Source organism: Rhinolophus sinicus, chromosome 1 (genome assembly GCF_057876585.1).
Source record: "Rhinolophus sinicus isolate RSI-liver-muscle chromosome 1, RSI-T2T, whole genome shotgun sequence".
Taxonomy (NCBI): Eukaryota; Metazoa; Chordata; class Mammalia; order Chiroptera; family Rhinolophidae; genus Rhinolophus; species Rhinolophus sinicus.
The window spans coordinates 30877801-30898771 of NC_142501.1; the positions used below are offsets into that span (position 1 = coordinate 30877801).

At 39.3% G+C, this 20971-nt stretch overlaps 1 protein-coding gene across 1 annotated transcript in view; it reads right to left on the minus strand.

The window, feature by feature from the left end:
• Window positions 1–20971, minus strand: part of PLBD1 (phospholipase B domain containing 1) — a 56326-nt gene that overhangs the window by 11282 nt on the left and 24073 nt on the right. The window contains exons 3-6 of the mRNA XM_019744731.3: window positions 17089–17172; window positions 15631–15769; window positions 12986–13126; window positions 12428–12572 (exon numbers count right to left, since the gene is read on the minus strand). Coding sequence (XP_019600290.2) covers window positions 12428–12572; window positions 12986–13126; window positions 15631–15769; window positions 17089–17172 — 509 coding nt within the window. The remainder of the gene's footprint in view (window positions 1–12427; window positions 12573–12985; window positions 13127–15630; window positions 15770–17088; window positions 17173–20971) is intronic.

The window sequence follows — 20971 nt, forward strand, 5'->3', positions numbered from 1 at the left end:
CTCTAGCCAGTCACCCTCCAAACATGCAAGAGAGTTCATTCAAGAAAAACAGAGCTGCCCGCCCAACCCACAGCCAACCACAGATGCATGAAATGTGCCGGCTTAATCATCGAAAAAGAACCACTTAGCTAACCTGTGGACTCAAAAGCAATAATAATCACACATTGTTTCCAGCCACAGTTTTGAAGGTTATTTTTTACACAGCAATAGCTAACACGCAATAACAGTAATCCAGTTATACAACTATTTTGTTCTGAAATGTCCTGCTGCTCTTCGATTTTAACACAGAAGGATGGGGCACTTTGGGAACTCCCTTTTCTTTCTTTCTGTTTTTTTTTTTTTTTTTTTTTTTTTCCTTAAAAATAAAGCAACAACTTGTGCCATACTCAGCCTTTCTGCTCAGTTTCTTCCCACTGCTGAAGAGGGACAGCGTCACTTCTCAGACCTGTGGACAGCACCGAACGGTGGTGAGCTGTCTGATTTCTCTAAGCCAGTCTGACAGTCAGTCTGTAAATGTTTTTTAAACACTTACTATATCCCAAGTCCTGTGCAACAGTTCCCAGCCCAGAGACTGTATCAGAATTCCTTCAGGAACTGTTTCAAAAGGCACCTGCCTGGACGGCCCTCCCTGCCCACCCCTGCTCCCCTCCGAGTCTCCACCAGGACCCCTGCTCTAAGGTCGCTGTCTGCAGCAGGAGGACCTTCTGCTTCCTCACTCTAATAAAAGGAATCTTGCAGGCATCCTGTTATCCCAGGGCACGAAATCCTACAGCCATTTATTTTTTCCTCTCTACAATGGACCCAATCTTCCCACCTTCCAGCGTGGCATTTATTTGCTTCTCTTCCTGCCAAGATCCTAACTGGTACCAATCAATCTCCCCTTCTCCTTCCAGTGATTATTCCTCTACCAGGTATTAACTGAGGACATCTCGGCTTAATTCTGCAGGAGGAATGCGATCAATGGACGATTCAGACTATTATGTATTCAAACACCCGAAGTCCATGCTGTGGAGTCTGCGTCTCCCAGAGTGGTCCACTACAGGAATTAGTAGGTCTCTTAAAGCTTCTATGGAGGGAATATAAACAAGGTGGGTTTATATTTCATCAGCATTTTGTTATCATCCACATCAAACATGAAATTTGTTTTTCTTCAGTGATGCATTATTTAAGTTACTTTAGATTATTTGTTTACTGTTTTCTGTCTCTCCCATAGCATGTACGCTCCATCAGGACAGAGACTTCTTCTGTCTTGTTCACTCCAGCACCAAGAAAAAGAATTTTTCTGATACATAGTAGGTGTACAATAAATCATTGTTAAATCTAAAGAAGAAAGAGAAGATGGTGGTGACTAATATTTACTGTGCACCTACTACACACCAGATGCCTTGCTTTATAGAAGGATGGATACTATTATTTGATCTTTACGAAACAGCACTTAGATGAGTTCTTATATTTTAAAAATATGTTTAGCAATTTAAAGTGAATAAACAGCACTGTCTGGAATAAATTTAAGACTAAATCTCAACACATTTCCACTGTACCATATGCCTGAAAAATGTTATGGGAACAGATATGTAGTCATACAAATGGCAACAGCAGTTAGACACAATGGTGCAAATGCAGTAGAAGCAATTCCGGAGAGAGTGAGTCATTGGGAGTTGTATGTGCAGACAGGGAGGAGCTGGAGAAAAACCCCTTAAGACCAATTAACCAAGAGAAGTATGGAAAATAAGGTGGGATTTCTGGAAAGACAATAGGGAGGAAGCTTCCTGAGCTAGGTGGGGAAAGATGATCAAGGCAGGTGTGGCCTGGCAGAAGCCATCAATGTTCTGGGATGGTGACAAGAGGACATAAAGAACAAAAGAAAGGTACTTAGGAAAGCAGAAAATTAAGTGCTATGAAATCTATCTATAATCCTTTGAAATAAGTGCCCTAGTTCTTTTCCTCCTTTGGTTCTACTTTTTAAAGGCAAAAGGCATGAAATTTGGCATAAATTGTTTGTATAGATTTCACCTTTATGACCAAGGTATCTAAGATAAAAGAGGTAATGTAAAATTAATAAAAGTAATAATACATTAAAGCTATTTATAACATACATAGGCAGTTTTATAACCTAGGAAAGTAATAACATCATGGATTACGAAGGAAACTTGAGTAAATTCTCTTGGGGTTTTGAGGCTATTCTTTTTTCTTCTTGTGCACCTACTTTTGAGTATTTGAACTTCCAACAGGAAAAGGCTGAGCAGTCTTTGCTACCTAGACCAGGAGGGCTGTCAGAATAAGAAAGGATGGGCTTGGACCCAGTGTGAGAATCACGTAGGACCCAGTGTGTGAGAATCACGTAGGGTGCTTGTTACAAACGTCCTAGCCCAGATGAACTGAATAAGGATTTCTATGGATGGCACTTAGGAATCTCCACAGGCGATTTTAAGTTTACAGGGTATTGTATGAGTGTGTGGGGGAGGTGATGGGATGTCTGGCTGTAATGCAAAGTCGGAACACGTGCACGCTTGCTGAGACACACTAAGCCGGCTCCAGAGAGCCTCCCTTACAGATAATAAAGCTCGAAGCTTCAGCCTCACAGGGATCGTTACTGGAATCCTCAATCAAAACACTTGGAATAGGTTTTAGCTTTTGTTCCCACACAAGAGCGTCATCCACCTGGCATGCTAGGAGGCCCTTTCAGTTTTAACCATTTAAACTTAAATGCAAACTAAATCATTTCTGGAAGAAAAAATGGATATTTATAGTCAGATATATTGTGTTTGAACCCCAGGCTCCAACTTCTGAGTGGTATCATTTGGAGCATGCTAGTGAACTTCTCTAAACCTGTTTCTTTATGTGAAAAATGCAGCTACTACCCTCTTTGTTAGCTTTTTATGAAAATTAAATGACATATTAATAAACTGTTTAGTATCATGGCAATCAAAATGCCAGTCATATAAGTAGGAACTAAACAAATATTATTTTGTGTCTTGTTTTTTAAAAATTTTTTATTTCAATAGCAAATGAGCACAAAGAAGTTTATAGTAATTTATTTAAAACTTGGGTGCTGCCTAATTCCCATAAAACAAATTAGGTCCAATTTTGTCATTTAATATCAGAGTGGCTACAAAGGATTAGCTTCGAAGTCCAACTCTTGTGCCGAACATACAGGTCTGCATCTGAAATGTCTCGATAACAATTCCTAAACATTTTGGACTCTTGTTTTTAAATCAAGGGTGGAAAAGGGAGGGCAGCACGAATAGAAAACAATCTCTTAGGAAGCCCTCACCTCCACCCTTCACTTCATTTCCCCCTTTCTCCCTTCGGTTCCCACCATGTCCAAATCAGGTCATTCAGGACCACCTTCCTTAGGGTTTTCAGAGCCGCAGGCAAGTATGTTTTTCAGGGCCCCTGCCGATACCGAGGGTGACAAAAAATGTATACACATGAGTTGTATTCATCGGTATATATTGGAAGTGTATGAGATATATCGGTATATATTATTACAATTTTAATACATATTTTTCCATTCTTAAAATGTGTATTCATTTTTTTGGCAATCTCTGTATATAGACAATTTGATTAAAAAATACATTCCAAAATTCATGGGCCCGTGAGGAATAGTGATTTACCAATGAAGAGGTAGAATAATGGGTAGAGAAAAGTACTTATGTATTTGTCTGTTGTCCAATCAGCCAGTGCATGTGAAGATTCCTTATAGTGTCCAGGTGCCATCTCTTTGTATTCTTTATCAAATGCATGGTTCCTGGATAATCTTATATCTCCCACCATGTGAAAAAGGTAGCAATACTGTTATTATTCACAAAGCCATGACTCTTTGTAATGTGTTTGTACAGAAACAACATAGATTTCTTGGCCTCTAGTTCCCTAACACCACTTATTTAATGACTCTGCTATATCTATCGTGCCACTGGTGAATACTGGCTGCTAATGACTCTTTCAAAGATCACTACTGTGATCTGTTAATGATGACCCCAACTGCAAGTTTTACCCAGAGTGTTAAGAGAAATGTGAATGATAATTCATTTTATGGTCATTAAAGTTAGATTCAGAATTTTACAGCAGAAACATAGAGCAGTATATATTTCCAATTGTGTCTTCTCTTGGACTCTTTAGGCCTTCATCCTTGCATTCCTAGAATGTGATGTCTTTCCACACCCCCACCTGTCACACACCCCCACCAGTGGGCAGGATAGGTGGGAAGACTATGGGCAAAGCCAGAAGAGCAGCTCCAACTGTATAGGAACTATCTATGCAGCTTAAAACTGACCCGTGGGAGTGGGAAACCACCTCATTCACGGGAGTCATGGGATCTGTTAAAAGGCCCATTTGTGCGATGGAGCAAGGTCCTCAAAAGCCCTGGTAGGGACCAGGCCCAGCTCTCCTCAGAGATGAAGTGACCGCCACAGGGGCCAGCAGTGGAGCACACAGAGTAAAGTTTACTTGTCACTTCCCTCATTGCCCTTAGGTGCTGTAGAAGAAAGTGGCACTGTAGTGAGAACACAGATGAAAGCTGAGGCCTACATACGTACTTAAGCCCAAGGGTAAATGTGACCTTTGATAGCTCAGAGCCCTGAACATACACTGTGTCTGACTGACATGAGAATAATCCAGCTCATCATGTTACCAACATTCTGTCAGCTCAACCATGTAAAAAATATACTCTGAGGGCCAGCAGAAAGGATCTACTCACAAGGACCACCTCATAGGCCTGAGAACCAGAGCTACTTGTGGCGTCTTGTAGAACTTGTCTGTGGGTGTGGGTAGAGGAAAAAAGTTCCCCAAAAAGGGAGATACAGAAACCAGCACCCATATGGGTCCCTGTCTGAGCTTGGCCCCACCTGGATGGCTCTGCCATGCTGGCTGGTCTTGGGCACTGGAAAGAAATGTAGACAATTTCTGGAAAGGTGCTTTCTAAATCAGATACACATGGGACACAGACTAGGGCCAGGATGCCCCAGTATTCCAGCCTGGCTGGTCTTAGAGTGCTGGAGGCACTTAGAAAATTTTGAGGAAGGCACTCACCTGGGTTTAAGGGTGGTGCTAAGGTTATCAGCATGGTATACTTTTGATTTCCTCAGGACATTTCATGTTAGCATCTTCAGGTGAAATAATTTCCCCAAGGGTAAAGAGAATTCCTGCTCTGTTTTAAAAAACTGACTAAAAAACACTGAGCCTATTAAGCTACCAAATCACTTAAATCCTTTCTAGATTAAGATGGCGGTTATTCTATTAATTTACTTCCTTGACTTAACCACCTCTATTTTTATGGAGTCAGTTGGGGCTTTGATGAGCCCAGAGCATGAGATTGGCTTAGATAAGGCTAGGTGTGCTGGAGACAGTAAATCCTTTTGTAATACTGTTGAATGGATTGTGAAGGATTGCTACTGTTCCTTCTATTCTCCCGTGCTGGAGTATAATTGTGGGAGTGCTCTTCTGGCAATTCTTATTAGGTAATTATCCCTCAAGGATTCTTGCTGGGACAACAGGAGCACACAGAAAGTTGTGATGTGCTATGGTAACTCAGCATCCTATTTGACATTCTCTTTTCTTCTTGGAGACGGATATCAATCTCCCGCCCTTCCCTTACCCCCATACATTGATTGACCACCTGCAAAACATTATGTGGTTTGAGTCACCTGGGTTATTGTATCAGCCTTCTAAATGTTCTGTTGGCAGCCTCTCTTGTCCTCCTTTCATGGGGCAGATAATTCTAAAATGCAAAACTCTATTGGTACCACTACCACTTGTTACTTTAATGGTCTTGCATTACCCTTCATTCCCTCTCTCTGTTCTCCACACTTTCTCTTGCCTACTGGCCTTTACACACATTGTTTGTTGCACATGGAACATTCTACTTCCAATTATCCCCAATGACCTGGCTATTTTTCACTTGTCTTTTGTTCCTCACCTTAAATTGTACTTTCTCGTGGAAGCTATCTCAACAGCTCCAAGCTAGTTTTTCCTATTCTTACACAAATTATACTTTATTAATGTTATTTTTTCATTTGTCTTTATTTTTCACCAGAATGCAAATTTTGTTGGAGTAGAAATTTTATCTATCCTGTTCTCCATTGTAAATACTTTGCCAGCACAATTTAACAGAAAATTGTTGATGAATGAATAAATTATATAACATTTACAACTTTATAAAGTAAGCATTATGTTGACCTTATTTTACAAGAAGAAAACAGGTTCACAGAAGTAAAGTGGTTGGATTTCATATGTTGAGGAACAGTTTTAGCAGCTTTCCAAACTCTACCTTTTTCCTTTTTGGAAACCTCAAAAAAAAAATAGAGGTCATTTTGTCTTGAAGTTTTAGAGTTTTTCCTGACAATCATCTTGGTGGTCAGAAATACATCAGGAGGGTCCTGATGTATTTATTGTATAAGTATGGATAGGTACATATGAGACCTTCAGAGTTACCCCTATCTTTAGTACAATGGTATCTGTACCATCCCAGTTATCATCAGCTTTACCATGTGCCTCAACCAAGTCAGGAATGTTTCATGGCTTGATCTGTCTGTTCTGACTCGGCAATTCTTTATGTGCTCATCCGTATCATGAAGAGCCTCCAGGTCCTGCCCACTTTAATACAAAACCAACCCCACACTTCTAATCCACTCAGTCAGCCATGGCATTCCTGCACCAAGGAAAAACCAACAAGCCATCCAGTTCTGTTCTGGGATCAACAGCTCCTATGGCATGATGTTCATGGCAAAGCCTAGCTCCATATTTATTGGATGAATCCAGTGTGGCAGATCCCTTAATCAAACAATTCTTTTAGTATAAATGAGATTCTACATGTATTTTGTGTTGAGAACAAAGCTGTCCAGTTAGAAAAAACATGAATCACATTGCTCCACTGGTTCCTGTTAAAACACCTTGAGGTTAAAAAAAAAAAAATTACTTTTGTTCTCTCTCAGTTTAATTGCTTAAAAGAAACTATTATTTATGTATTTATCTACCCTGAAAGGATGCATATCCAAATGTTAACAGTCATATGTTTCATAAAAATCCCCCAAGTCCTACCCTATCACTACCTTTGGATCCAGGACCAATAGGACCACGGGAGAACACCCTTTTGCAGAGATTTCAAAGAAGTGCAAGTAACATTTGAACATTGCATTTCATTGCAAATAAGAGGAAAAGTAAGGACATTTGATGGGCCTCAGTCTCTTGCTGTCCTTAAATTTTGCTCTAAAGGAACACAAATGAAGCAAAGCACAGAGCAAGGAGTCCCCAGGTCGACTCAATACTAAAACAATTAAGCCAACGATGACAAAGAAGAAACCAAAGTGGTCTCAGAGGAAGGATCAGATCACAAGGACAGAAAAATACTGAGCTATGTTCCTGGTCAGAATCCCTGATAGGACGGTGTTAATACTCTCAGGCGCAATTATACCACAAGGGCAATAATACTCTGATAAATATAACCACGGTAGATAAATATGACAGGTGGTTGGTAAAACCACCCTGTAAGTTAAAGATATCTAATTAAAGGTCAAAAGTGCCCAGATCACATCCTCCTTCGATTCTTTTGGGTATTTGATAAGAATTTTCCCCTTGCCTTTGTTCACGATGTTCCCCGAAGAGGTTGCAAACCTGCAATTAAGGGGGCAATTCACCTTCACAGATATGCTTTCTTGGGTTCAAACAGTGCGTTTTGTTTTTTAAATCAACATTTCTCTCTTGAGAATTTGGAGGATCTGGAGACACTGATCTCCCCACTGCATGGTGACAACAGTCAGTGGGAGCTGAGCAGTTGGCCACCTTTCAATGGGTCGTGTGTTTCCTATAGTTGTTTCAATTGTATTTTCTTCTACCAGTCCCCTTTATTCATTTACATCGTCTGCCTGTCTTCTTTAGGCATAGGACTTTGCAAGCCCCTACTCTGCAGAGATTGTCCTTCCCATCCATCTCTACCTATTCTAATCCTAGTCACCATTCATGATTCATCTCAAATGTCAACCTATCTTTTCCCCAAGAATTGCCTGTGAATTCTCCCTCTTTTGAATACACACAACATTCCTCACACTTCTTTTGTAGCATACACAGTATCCAGTAATAACATTATTCTTACCTGTATTGTACTTACCTTGTTAGTGTAACATTTTTGATTTTAAGATTTTTTATTAAAATATAGCTAACATACAATATTATGTTAGTTTCAGGTGTACATCATAGTTATTCAACATTTATAGACCTAAAGAAGTGATCATCATAGTAAGTCCAGCAACCATCTGACACTGCGCTACACTATCACTATATTATTGACTATATTCTCTATGCTGTACATTACATCCTCATAACTTATTTGTTTTATACCTGAAAATTTGGACCTCTTATTCTCCTTCACCTTCCCCACCCTTTTAAATTTTTCAATTATAGTTGACATTCTGTGTTATTTTATATTAATTTCAAGTGTACAGCATAGTGTTTAGACATTTGTATAATTTAAGAAATGATCCCCCTGACTAACCTAGTAGTCACCTGGCACTATACATACGCATTCCCATATTATTGACTTATTCCCTATGCTTTACTCTACATCCCCATGACTATTTTGTAGCTATCAGTTTGTACTTCTTAATCCCTTCACCTTTTTCACCCTGTCCCCAATCTCCTCTAATCCATCACCCCAACAAATCTAATGCCTATCTGATAGCGTACATAGTTATTACAATATTATTGACTATATTTCTTATGCTATACCCTACATCCCCATGATTACTGTGTAACAATCAATTTGTACTTCTCAATCCCTTCCGCTTTTTCACTCACTCCCAACACCCCTCCTATCTGGCAATCATCAATATGTTCTCTGTATCTACTAGTTTGTTACTATTTTGTTTGTTTATTTTGTTCTTTAGAGTCCACATATAGGCAAAATCACCTTGCATCTGTCTTTCTCTTACACTCCTCTCAGCACAGTCACTGCAGATGGCAAGAACCCATTCCCTTCCATGGCTGAGCAATATTCCGTTGTATATATGTACCACTTCCTCTTTATCTATTCTTCCATCTGCAGACCCTCTGGATGCCTCCCCATCTTGGCCATTGTAAACAATGCTGCAATGAACATATGGATGCACACGTCCCCTCGAAGTAGCATTTGGATTTTTTTCAGATAAATACCCAGAAGTGGGATTACTGGGTTCTTCTTTGTCTCTTCTTACAGACTTTGTTTTAAAGCCTATTTTGTCTGGTATAAGTATTGCTACACCAGATTGTTTTTCCATTTTCATGAAATATCTTTTTCCATCTCTTTACTTTCCATCTGTGTGTGTCTTTCAATCTGAAGTGATTCTCTTGAAGGCAGCGTATGTAAGGTTTTTGTTTTCTTATCCATTCAGCCTCCTATGTTTTTTGAGTGAAGCACTTAGATTGAAAGTAATTATTGACAGATATGTAGTTATTGCCATTTTATTATTTATAATTTTAATCTTTCTCTCCCCCCCCCCTCCTGTTAAAGAAGTCCCTCTAACATTCTCTGTAATACTGGCTTGGTGGTGATGAACTCCTTTAGTTTTTTCTTGTCAGGAAACTCTTTATCTGTCCTTCAATTCTGAATGATAGCATTGCTGGGTAAAGTAATCTTGATTGTAGATCCTTGCTTTTCATCACATTGAATATTTTGTGCCAATCCCTTGAGACTTGCAAAGTTTCTGTTGATAAATCAGTTGACAATCTTACGGGAGCTCCCTTATTAGTTACTAGTTGCTTTTCTCTTGCTGCTTTTAAGATGCTCTGTTTGTCTTTAACATTTGCCGTTCTAATTATAATGTGTCTTGGTGTGGGCCTGTTTGGCTTCATCTTGTTTGGAACTCTCTGTGCTGCCTAGACTTGTATGTCTACTTCCTTCACCAGGTGAGGAAAGTTTTCACTCATTATTTCTTCAAATAGGTTCTCAGTCCCTTGCTTTCTCTCTACTCCTTCTTGTACCCCTATAATGTGAATGTTGTTACACTTGATGCTGTTCCAGAGGTCTCAAACTATCCTCATTTGGGGGGACTTTTTTTGTTCTCTTTACTGTTGTAATTGTGTGTTTTCTGCTACCTTGTCTTCCAAATTGCTGATTCGATCCTCTTTCTCATCTAGTCTGCTGGTGATTCCTTCTAGTGCATTCCTCATTTCAGTCATTGTATTCTTCACTTCTGACTGGTTCTTTTTTATGGTTTCTGTCTTTTTTATTTTATTGTATGCTTGCTATCTTTTTGTGAAAGGTCTCACTAAGTTCCTTGAGTGTTCTTATAACTATTATTTTGAATTATGTATCTGGTAGTTTGCTTGCCTCCATTTTGTTTAGTTATTTTTCTGGAGTTTTCTCCTGTTCTTTCATTTAGGACATATTTCTTTGTTTCCTCATTTTGGCTGTCTCTGTGTTTGTTTCCATGTATTAGGTAGATCTGCTATGCCTCCCAGTCTTGGCTGGGTGGCTTTATGTAGTAGGTGTCCTGGCACAGTTTCCCCAGTCACCTGATCAGGGTGCTCCAGGAGTGTCCCTTGTGTGAGTTGCGGGTGACCTCCTGTTATAGTTGAAACTTTATTGCTGCTAACATGTCAGTGGGTGATATTGACCCTCAGCCTGTTTGGCTGTGGCTTTGGCCACGTCCACAGCTTATAGGCTGCTGTGTGGAGGGCTTACCTCACTGAGTGGAATTCACCCTGGAGGGCTTTGGTGCCTATCAAGAGTGCCCTTTGTATGTACTGCTTTGGGGGCTAATTGGGTGGTACTCTGCTATGGTCTGAAGTCAACGAAGTATGTTGGTTCTGGGGCCTCTTGCAAGGGGCTCTGCTACAGGCCCAGGTCACCCACTGCCTGTGACTGTGAAGGGACTATCTGGTAGGAGCTACAAAGTAATCTGCATTTTTTTTTTTTTTTTCTTCCTGTGGTGTACCTGGAGGTGTGTGGGAGAGGCCACACTGTGAACTGAGGACTGCTGCCACCAGTACCAGGCCTGGGTAACTCCACAAAAAATCAGGACACCCCAAGGCTTGCTGCCACCTGTTGGCTCCCTTAACGTTCAATCCCACGTGAGGCCTCATACAGTACACGCATTGGGTGAGTCAGTGTCTCAGGGATTCACTAGAGTGGGAAGAATTGTGGTCACCAGGTCACCAGGTTAATGTAGACTGGTTTGGTGCCAATGCTGAGCTGGGAGCTACTCAGCAAAAGTCTCAGAGTACATTGAGGCCAGCTGCTGCCTGCCTAGGTCCTGCAGACTCCAGTAGTTTTTCAAGAAAGAGTGAAATCTGGGCGGGGCTGGCTGCTCTCAGGAAAAGTGCCTTTGGTGTTGGGCGAGTTGGTTGGGGCAGGGTCTCAGTGAATCAGCAAAGTGAAACAGCAGAGCTCACCAGACCAATCAGAATCAGATTTGGCCTGTGGGGGCGGGCTCAACACAGGAAAGATGGCACCCGCCTGCCGGCTGCACACAGGGAAAGGGCTCCACACAAGGGTGACTGTTCTCCAGCACTCGCTTTGAAGCCACACACCTCAGTCTGCCCCCCGTATGCTTCCAACGCTCCCCAAGTTACTGTCCCTCCGCTAGAGCCTAAGGTGAGTGCCTGCGAACGAGTGAGTCTGTGCGCGGGCCGTTTAAGAGGACATCTGGGTTTCTCACAGCCTTCCGCACTAGTTGGAATTTCCACTGTTTTTCAGAGCCAGATTTTGTGGGGGCTCCTCTTCCTGGCCCCAGTATTCTGGGTTGGGGAGGCTGGTGTGGGGCTGTGGTCTCTCGCTCATCAAAGGGGAATCTCCATGGCTGAGATATCCTTCCTGGATCTCAACCACCACACACAGGTGTGGGACCAGCCCCTTTTGCGTCTCTACCTCTTACCAGTCTCGACATGGCTTCTTTATATTCTCAGTTATAAAACTTCTGTTCAGCCAGACTTCAGATGGTTCTCCAGGTTGACTGTCCTATGATTTAGTTGTAATTTTAATGTGTTCATGGAAAGAAGCAGGTACAGTGTTTACTCCACCATCTTGGATCTCTACCTTATTAGTGTAACATTTATAAGCTTACGCATTCATTCATCCATTGATTCAGCAAAATTTATTAAGTACTAGGTGCCATGCACTAGGTTAAGTGCTATGGACACTGCAATGAATAAGAGAAACAGAGACAGGTCCTCAAAGAGATAGAGAGAGCATCTTTGTTTCCACAGCAGAGCATAGGAAAGTGCCTTGTACTTAATACTCAGTGGCATTTGTTGAAGTGGATTTTTGGCAGCTCTGTTAACCTAATTTGTATCATTCTATTTAAAAAGCATTATAGCTATATTTCTTCAAAGAAACATTCTGAAAATCAAATTTCATTAATGTATACCAACCACTATCCACTTCTCCATTCCTGTTACTCCCATTTATCCTGAAATAGTACTCAGAGTTCTCAGATGTCCCTCTAAATTTATTTACCTGGGTAACTGCTGAAAGAGAGGCGACTACAGCTGGTGTCTTTATCTTTGATGTTGAAGTCCCAGTGTTTATATATCCTGAGCATGGCTGCATACGTGTACCAGCTTGAGTGAGCAAAATAGATGTTCTCAAATCCAGGAAGAACCTATAGCCAGAATCATAGTGAATGATACAGAGGTATATAGATAACTGACTACAAGTGAAGGGATTATGTCAATTCAGGTGTATATTGCTATATTTATTACTGGAAAGTTAACCTTTAATGTGCACAGAACTAATAGACTCTGTCCTAGCATCCAAAATGGAAGATTCTGGAAATTGGGAGCAGCAGGCACATACAGCATGGAAAGAATGGTGGAAGAAACAGATGTAACATCATGTGCATCTAATTCTCTTAATCAGTTCCTCCCAGTTCTTAACGTTTATGATAGAGGGACCCATCAGCTGATCTACAGCTAGAGGCAGGGGTGATGAGAGGTTGCCACACATGGGTGATGTATAGAAAAATTCTATGTGGATCAGAATAAGGAAAAGGTGAAATGCTGCTGTGTGTCTCACCTTAATAAGAGCAGAGCAATGTCCCATTTCCCATCTCTTAAAAACCTTCGGGCTGGTGTTTTTTATGTGAGAAAATGAGGGAATCAGATCCAACAGGTCTCCAACAGCATTCAGGAACAGAATCTGGAACAGGGTCATGGGCTAGAGAAGGACAGAGACAGCACTCAATACTGATTTGTGACAGTCGGATGTCATTTTCTATTGTTCCTCTTGTTAGGGATTCATTAAATTATTCCAGTGTGAAGGGTCCCTAATATAAGAGACACACTAGATTTTATTGTAACTTATAAAATAATTTTGGTTACATTATTGTTTATGAGCTATTTTTAGCATGTTTTGATATTCACAGATTTGGGGAGAGTCTCCTAAGAGTAAAACAGAGCGTTCTGTTTTCATTCCTCTACAGCAGGTTTTCTCAATCTCAGCACTAGTGATATTTTGGGCCAAATAATTCTTTCTTGTGGGGGGTTGTGCTCTGTAGGATGTTTAGCAGCATCTTTGGCCTCTACCCACTAGATATTACTATTACCTCCCTGTTTTGACAACCAAAAATGTCACCGGGCATTGCCAAATATCCTCTGAGGGAAATCACCCCTAGTTGAGAATTAACTGCTTTACAGCAAAAACATTCAACCAAGATGTTTTTGATTCTGATGGTGTGTTTAACGTGGGACTAACTGAGTTGACAGCATTTAACCCTGGAACAACTATCAGACTTGAACATGAACTTTGTGCTAACTAGAGAGCATTGCTACAGCAAGATTCAATCCACCAGAGAAGCCCCAGGCTGGGCATCTACATACAAACTGGTTTTCAGGCAGAGGTCGTGGGAAGACAAATGCAAAAGATATCTTAACCAAAAAAACAAAAACAAAAAAACCACAACCTAATTATTTAACTTTAAAAATAGGGTCTTTATTGATTTTTAATGCTGAAAATCTTGATATCCAGCATATTTACTCATTTCCTTTATCTTACTATATCTATTGAAATCTATCAAATTTCAAAATAACAATACCAATATTACTAAGTAAAATTACTGAATACAGTTTAAGGTTGTTTCGTTTTTGTTTTTTGGTGATTTTTCTTGTCCTTAGGATCTGTCCCACCAAAGATGTACAGCAATACCTGTGTTTTAAGGTTTGCAATAACTGCTATCCATTTGGTTATGCCATGAATTTGATATACAGTTAGATATATTTGTATTACTTTGTTTTCAGATTTCAGGGATTGTGTTTCTTCATTGTGATTAAATTTTGTTTTATAGTTATGAATAGCATTTAGCTGGTTCCAAAATCAAATATATAAAGCAAGTTATAGTCAGAGAAATGTAGCTTTCATCTCTGTCCCTTCCACCCTCTTTTCTCCCTTCTTTTATTTTTCAGTTTTTTCTTTATTCTTTCATTGTTGTTTTTACTTGAAAAGATAAGCAAATGTATCTATAATCTATCTATCTATCTATCTATCTATCTATCTATCTATCTATCTATCTATCTTTCTATCTTTCTATCTAACTATCTAACTATCTAACTATCTATCTACCTACCTACCTATGTGTCATCTATCTTCTATCTCCATTTCTTATGTATAAGGTAGCACACAATGCATCTTTATTTTTTACACTTAATAACAGATCCTGAAGGTCATTCCATAACAATACATAGAGATCTACCTCATTCCTGTCTGTGGCTACATCATTTATGCAGCCAGTCTTCTACATGTTTGGCTATTTTCAGTCTTTACTATAAATTAACTGCAATAAATAAGCTTGTATTTTTGCCAGTGAACCTTTGTGATAATCCTAGAAGTAGGATTATAGGGTCAAAGGATAAATGAATATGTGATTTTGGTACTCAGTGCCCAAATCTTTGTCTATAGTGGATATACCATTTTGCAGTCTCACCGATATTTTAGGAAAGTGTCTGTTTCCCCATAGCTTTGTCAACAGATTATGCTTTCACACTTTGGAATTTTTGTCAAATTGATAAGTGACAAAATATTTCTCAGTATGGTTTTAATTTGTATCTCAAATCTTATGAGCAGGGCTGAGCTCATATTATTAAGAATTTTTTGCTTCACTTTTCTATGAACTGTCTTTTTGTATATTTTGTCCAGCATATGTATGTGAATGTATATATATCCCAGGGAACAAGCTCTTCATAATTTTTGGAAGTCTATTAAAAAGTACCTTTGAATCCTCAATGATTCAGTAAAGCTTTAAAAAATTTATGATGTATGGCATGTGTGTATATGTGTGTGTGTGTATGTGTGTATGTGTGTGTGTAGGTATGTTGTGGAAGATGGGAAGCATAGAATTTGTACACTTAGATATTTTGCTTTAATGGCCATATCATCTAAAACACTTATTAGGTTACTTATATAGCTAATATATTCATACCAGTTTCTTTAACCTATTCCACAGCCTAGTAGAATGAAAGAGTTTGAGAAAATGCAGAAATAAGTAAGCTTGATTTTCATGTCAGACAGTGAGTGAGTCAAGTGCTAGCAGTATGATAAATAAATAAGACAGTCCTTGGGTGCAAGAAATCTATACTCCAGTCCTAATTTCTAGTCTGCTTCTAAAGTGTCATGTAATTTTAAAGATTATTTTCAATAAATGCTGAGTAGCTTCTTAAAAATCCTACCTTTGTCCCACTTAATAGAGCCCTCTTCATTGCCCCTTCATACAGCCCGTCCATTTGTGCCATAACATAGCCTGTATGTCTCCAAAATGGGTCATCATCGTAACTTTTGATGTTATTCCGTGTCCACTCTTCTTGCTTCCTGGAAGAGGAATTAGATTAGTACTAGAGGTTGCTCATATAAAGCTAAATTAAACCCAGGCATTTAGAGACTACATATTCAGATAATTATGCTAGCAGAATTTAAATTTTGGATCTCGTAACCTAATCACTTTGGAAGGCTATCAGGGCAAATCCAAAATAATTTTTGATTTCTCCCCTTGCCTCTTCCTGTATAGCTTCCTCCATGCTCTATCTGGTGTGGGGTTTACCTGCCTGTGATACTGAGACCTAAGAAAGTCAAGGATACCATCCAAATGCATTTCATATCAAATCATAATGTCTCACTAAATCAGTAAGGATATATTGATTACCTTTACTGTTCTATGTAGAAGAGGTAAAGTTAAATAACAGGAAAAAATAAAATCTCTTGCAGATGGGATGGTTTGTATATGTTTATAGTTCTTTCAGATCATTTTCATAGTTTATGGTTCATTCTATTTTAGTTGTTGCTAATAACTGCCTCAATGCCTCTGTCCCAGAATGCTTAGCAAAAAAAAAAAGTTGTGTTTTCCAGAGTTCTTTCATTCTCTTTCTCCTCTTTTCGTTCTCTGCACTTCATAGGGGATTGTCTGACATAACTGTATACTGAAAGCTATTTCTGATTTGTTCAGGCTATCTCTAGATCAATTTTAGAATACAATGTCATTGCTTCATGGGCTTCAGCTCGTTGGTTCATAACTGATGCTCCAGAGGACTTTAACATTCGATAAAGAGGTCGTTTCCTTCATAATTTGGAGAGCCAAACTAAGTGCCCTTGTGTCCCCAAATTAATCTCATAGTCCATAATCCTGCAAACATGTAACATATTTTCTCAATATTGAAAATTATTAATTTTCAGAAAACTTTATTAAAATGGAAATATTCTCAGAGGATGTTAAGAATTATGACTTCAGATACGAGCTAACACCCAGCTAGGATTAGTCACCAGACCCTTGAAAAGGAAGCACCTCACAGAGAAGGAGGAGGGATCTTTGCAAGGAGAGGGGCCCCCAGGTGGAAGCGATCCAGGGACTTAATTTTGGCTTCCTTACACTGATGGTGTCTTCCTCTAGCTGTGTCAGCAACTGATAATGTGATATTCAACCTGACCTCTGAAAGAGCCCAAACTAGAGGCCCTGTTGTCTGCCCCCCATTTTCTTGCTATTACCAAAAGGTGCTATACCTCACTACAAGAACAACTCCAGCATTCTGCCTGAGAGACAGGCACAGAAAGCAGCGAAGGAAAAACACTGTTTGAATCAACAGATTCAGGCCCTGTAGCCACAATATCAGTGAGAAGAGAAAAGCTGTTATACATACTTTATAAATTCCTGCACTTTATCCATGATGGAAGGTTTCTTAATCAGCTGCGGGTAGAGGTTTACGAAGTGGTCATACATGTGTCTGAAATGATAGATCAAAATTGTTACATTTCTATTTTTCTCCTTGGATTTCTCCACACAGTCAATTACCCAATTTACTGGCTAACTAGGATGTCCCCTACTGCAAACCTTCCCTACTACTTTTTTTTTTTTTTTTAACAAATCAAACACAATTTAAAATTGGGAAAAGTTTCCAATGTATAGGCTGTAACAAACACCCTAGTATCCATTATGCAACTTTATTAAATCACTCTATTTTGCCATGTTTGCTGCATGTATTTTCAAAAAGAAATAATCGTTAGATACAGTTCAAGCCCCTGTGTATACCTTCCCAACACTAATTACTCTCGATTCTCCCTAGAGGTAACCACAAGCTTGAATCAGTGATTTATTACTCTCATGCATGTTTTTTATACCATCACTACATATATATCTAACCACAAATAATGCACAGTACTATATCATGTTTCAGAACAAAGTATAAATAAGATCATATTATCTATCACTTTAACTTACTTCTTGAAACATGACTTTTAAAAAAAAGAAATATCTATGTTATCTTCAGCCTAAATTTATTCTTTTCATCTGCTGATAGTATTCCATGGCATGACTATACTATAACAATTCATGTATACATACCTATGATGGACAATATTTTTTTCCACTATCCTAATGCATCTTTAAATATTGTTATAAATGTCTTTTTTCACACACTTGGATGTTCTTCTAGGATATACATAATATCCTAGAAGAATTGCTCGGGTGAATATTCTTTATATCTGTAGTTACTAGATATTGCCAAACTGTTCCCACAGACATTGTACCAATTGACATGCCCACCAGCTACATGTGAGATTTCTGTTTGTACCACAGCATCACCAACACTTGGTATGGTCAGACCTTTTAATTGTCAAATATTTGGTGGATTTTCAATGGTTCTCATTATTTTACTGTCCATCCCCTCAAGATTATTGGCTATTTATGATTATTTATTTTAAACTTACTTTTAAAAAGTTAAATGTGTCTGATATGCTTAACAGGAAGCATTTTTTATTGAGATATAATTGACATATAACATTATATAAGTTTAAGGTGTAAAACATGTTCATTTGATACATTTACATATTATAATATAATTACCACTGTAGTGTTAGCTAAACACCTTTATCAAGTCACATAATTATCATTTCTTTTTTTGATGAGAACTATTAAGATCTACTCTTTTAGCAATCCTTTTCACTTCTACTGATTTAAAAGCTGTAAAATGTAATTCTATTCTTTCAGTGATCATTAACATTTAAAAAACGTTTATAACTATTCATTGTCTTATAAAAAGTCTAAATGAATTTTATATTTCTCTTCTCCTTCAAACACAATGCATATTTTAGCAAGCTTTAATGGCCCACTGACATCCTCTACCATGTTACTGTTAAAAGATTTAGTTTTACTTTTTTAATTTAACAAATGGAAAACAGTATGGAGGGTCCTCAGAAAAAATAAGAATAGAATTACCATACGACCCAACAATCCCTCTTCTGGGTATCTACCCAAAAAATCTGAAAACATTTATCTGTAAAGATACGTGTATCCCTATGTTCATTGCAGCATTATTCACAGTGGCTAAGACAAGGAAATAACCAATGTATCCTTTGATAGATGATTGGATAAAGAAGATGTGGTACATATCATGTTTCCCCAAAAATAAGACCAGGTCTTATATTAAATTGTGTTCCAAAAGACACATTAGGGCTTATGTTCAGGGGATGTCAACCTGAAAAATCATGCTAGGGCTTATTATCTGGTTAGGTCTTATTTTCAGGGAAACACGGTATATTACAATAGAATATTACTCAGCCATAAGAAAAGATGAAATACTGCCATTTGTGACAACATAGATGGAACTTGATATTATCACAGTAAGCGAAACAGGAAAACTGGGTGACGTCATCAAAATGGCTGTGTAAGGTGAGCTTCTGGAAATCTCCAGTGGAATTTACAAGTTAAACAGCTATAACTTCACAAAGGACTCCCTGCATAGCAGACAGGCAAGACTAAGAGTCTCACTACTAAATTCACCTAAAGGTGGGCAAATCACATGAGCAGGGAAGGAGGGAAGAGAGAAGTGCGGAGACAGAGCCGTAAGGGTGCAAGACGCAGAACTAGCTCAGTACTCCGAGCTCGCTGCATCCTGGAACTACCGCAGCTGCAGGAGAGGGAAGAACTTGGACTGCTAGGGCTCCGTTTATGGCCCACAGGGCTGAGGGGACAGCATATAAAATGGCTGAACCCAACGCTCACGGCAGAGACCTCAGAGCAAAGACTGAGGGAAGAAGGCTGAAAACGGCAGTTTAAGCCCTCACTGCTGAGCAGAGAACGGAAGCCTTAGGCACTGAGACTAGCCGCCTCCCCCCACCCTCCCAGACTCACCCTGCCCCCACCTGCCCAGTGCTAGAAGCAGAACAGTAGCAGTGTCAGATCAAAAGAACAGAATATTTGCAGTTCTGAGAACTGTGGTCCGCAGACACAGATTCACAGCCCAAATAGTTCTGGCAAAGGTGAGGGAGCTGTGGAAGCAGGACTGGCTGTGGTGATGGTCACTGCCATTGTTCTGGGCCACCTCTCACAACTCACCCTGCCCTGTTCCCACCTATCTGGGCGGATCCCTACAGGAGTAAACAGAACTGCTGAAACACACCGGGATCTGAATCTGGTGCAGGAAGTGCTTTGGAACTTCAAAAGCTCTCCACATCCCCACAGGGACACTGCGCCCTATGACCCATGTGAACTGTTAGCAGAGGAGAAGCCTGCCTTCCAGGGAATCCCCCCATTGTGTGAGAAGCTGGAATAGTGCAGAGAAAACATAACACTACAGTGTGAAAGAGAAAAAAGGGCTGCAGTCGGAGAGAAAATAAAACATTCTACCAACACATATTGGAAAACAGAAGAAAGACCTCTTCCTAGCAACCTGTTGCAGAAGCCACTCCTGTAGATGTCTAGGAAGAGAAATAATAAATCATTAATTGCCATGAATAACTAGGGCAAAAAGATAGCTCAGAAGGAAAGTGAAAAGTCTCCAGAAAATGAAGGTAAAGATACAGAAATATGCGACTTAAATGACAGAGAATTCAAGATTGCAGTTCTGAAAAAACTCAACAAGATGCAAGAAAATACAGAAAGGCAGTTTAATGAACTCACAAACACAATCAAAGAAAAACATGAGCATTTTACCAAAGAGATTGAAATTTTAAAAAAGAACCAAATAGAATTTCTGGAGATTAAGAACTCAATAGGAGAAATTAAGAATGAAATAACCAGCTTAGGTAGTAGAGTTGACCAGATGGAGGAAAAAATCAGTGACATTGAAGATAGAAACATGGAAATGACGCAGATGGAAGAAGAAAGAGACTTGAGACTTAAAAGAAATGAAAAAACTCTACAAGAACTTTCTGACTCCATCAGAAAGAGCAATATAAGAATAATGGGCATACCAGAAGGAGAAGAAAGAGAGTAGGGAACAGAGAATATATTCAAACAAATTGTCAATGAGAACTTCCCAAACTTGTGGAAAGAACTGGATCCTCGAATCCAAGAAGCAAATAGAACACCTAATTACCTCAATCCCAACAGGCCTTCTCCAAGCCACATTGTATTGAAGCTGTCTAAATTCAACGACAAAGAAAGAATCCTCAAGACAGCCAGGGAAAAGAAGACGGTATCCTACAAAGGAAAGCCCATTAGATTATCATCAGATTTCTCAGCAGAAACTCTACAAGCCAGGAGGGAGTGGAACCAAATATTCAAACTATTAAAAGAGAGAAATT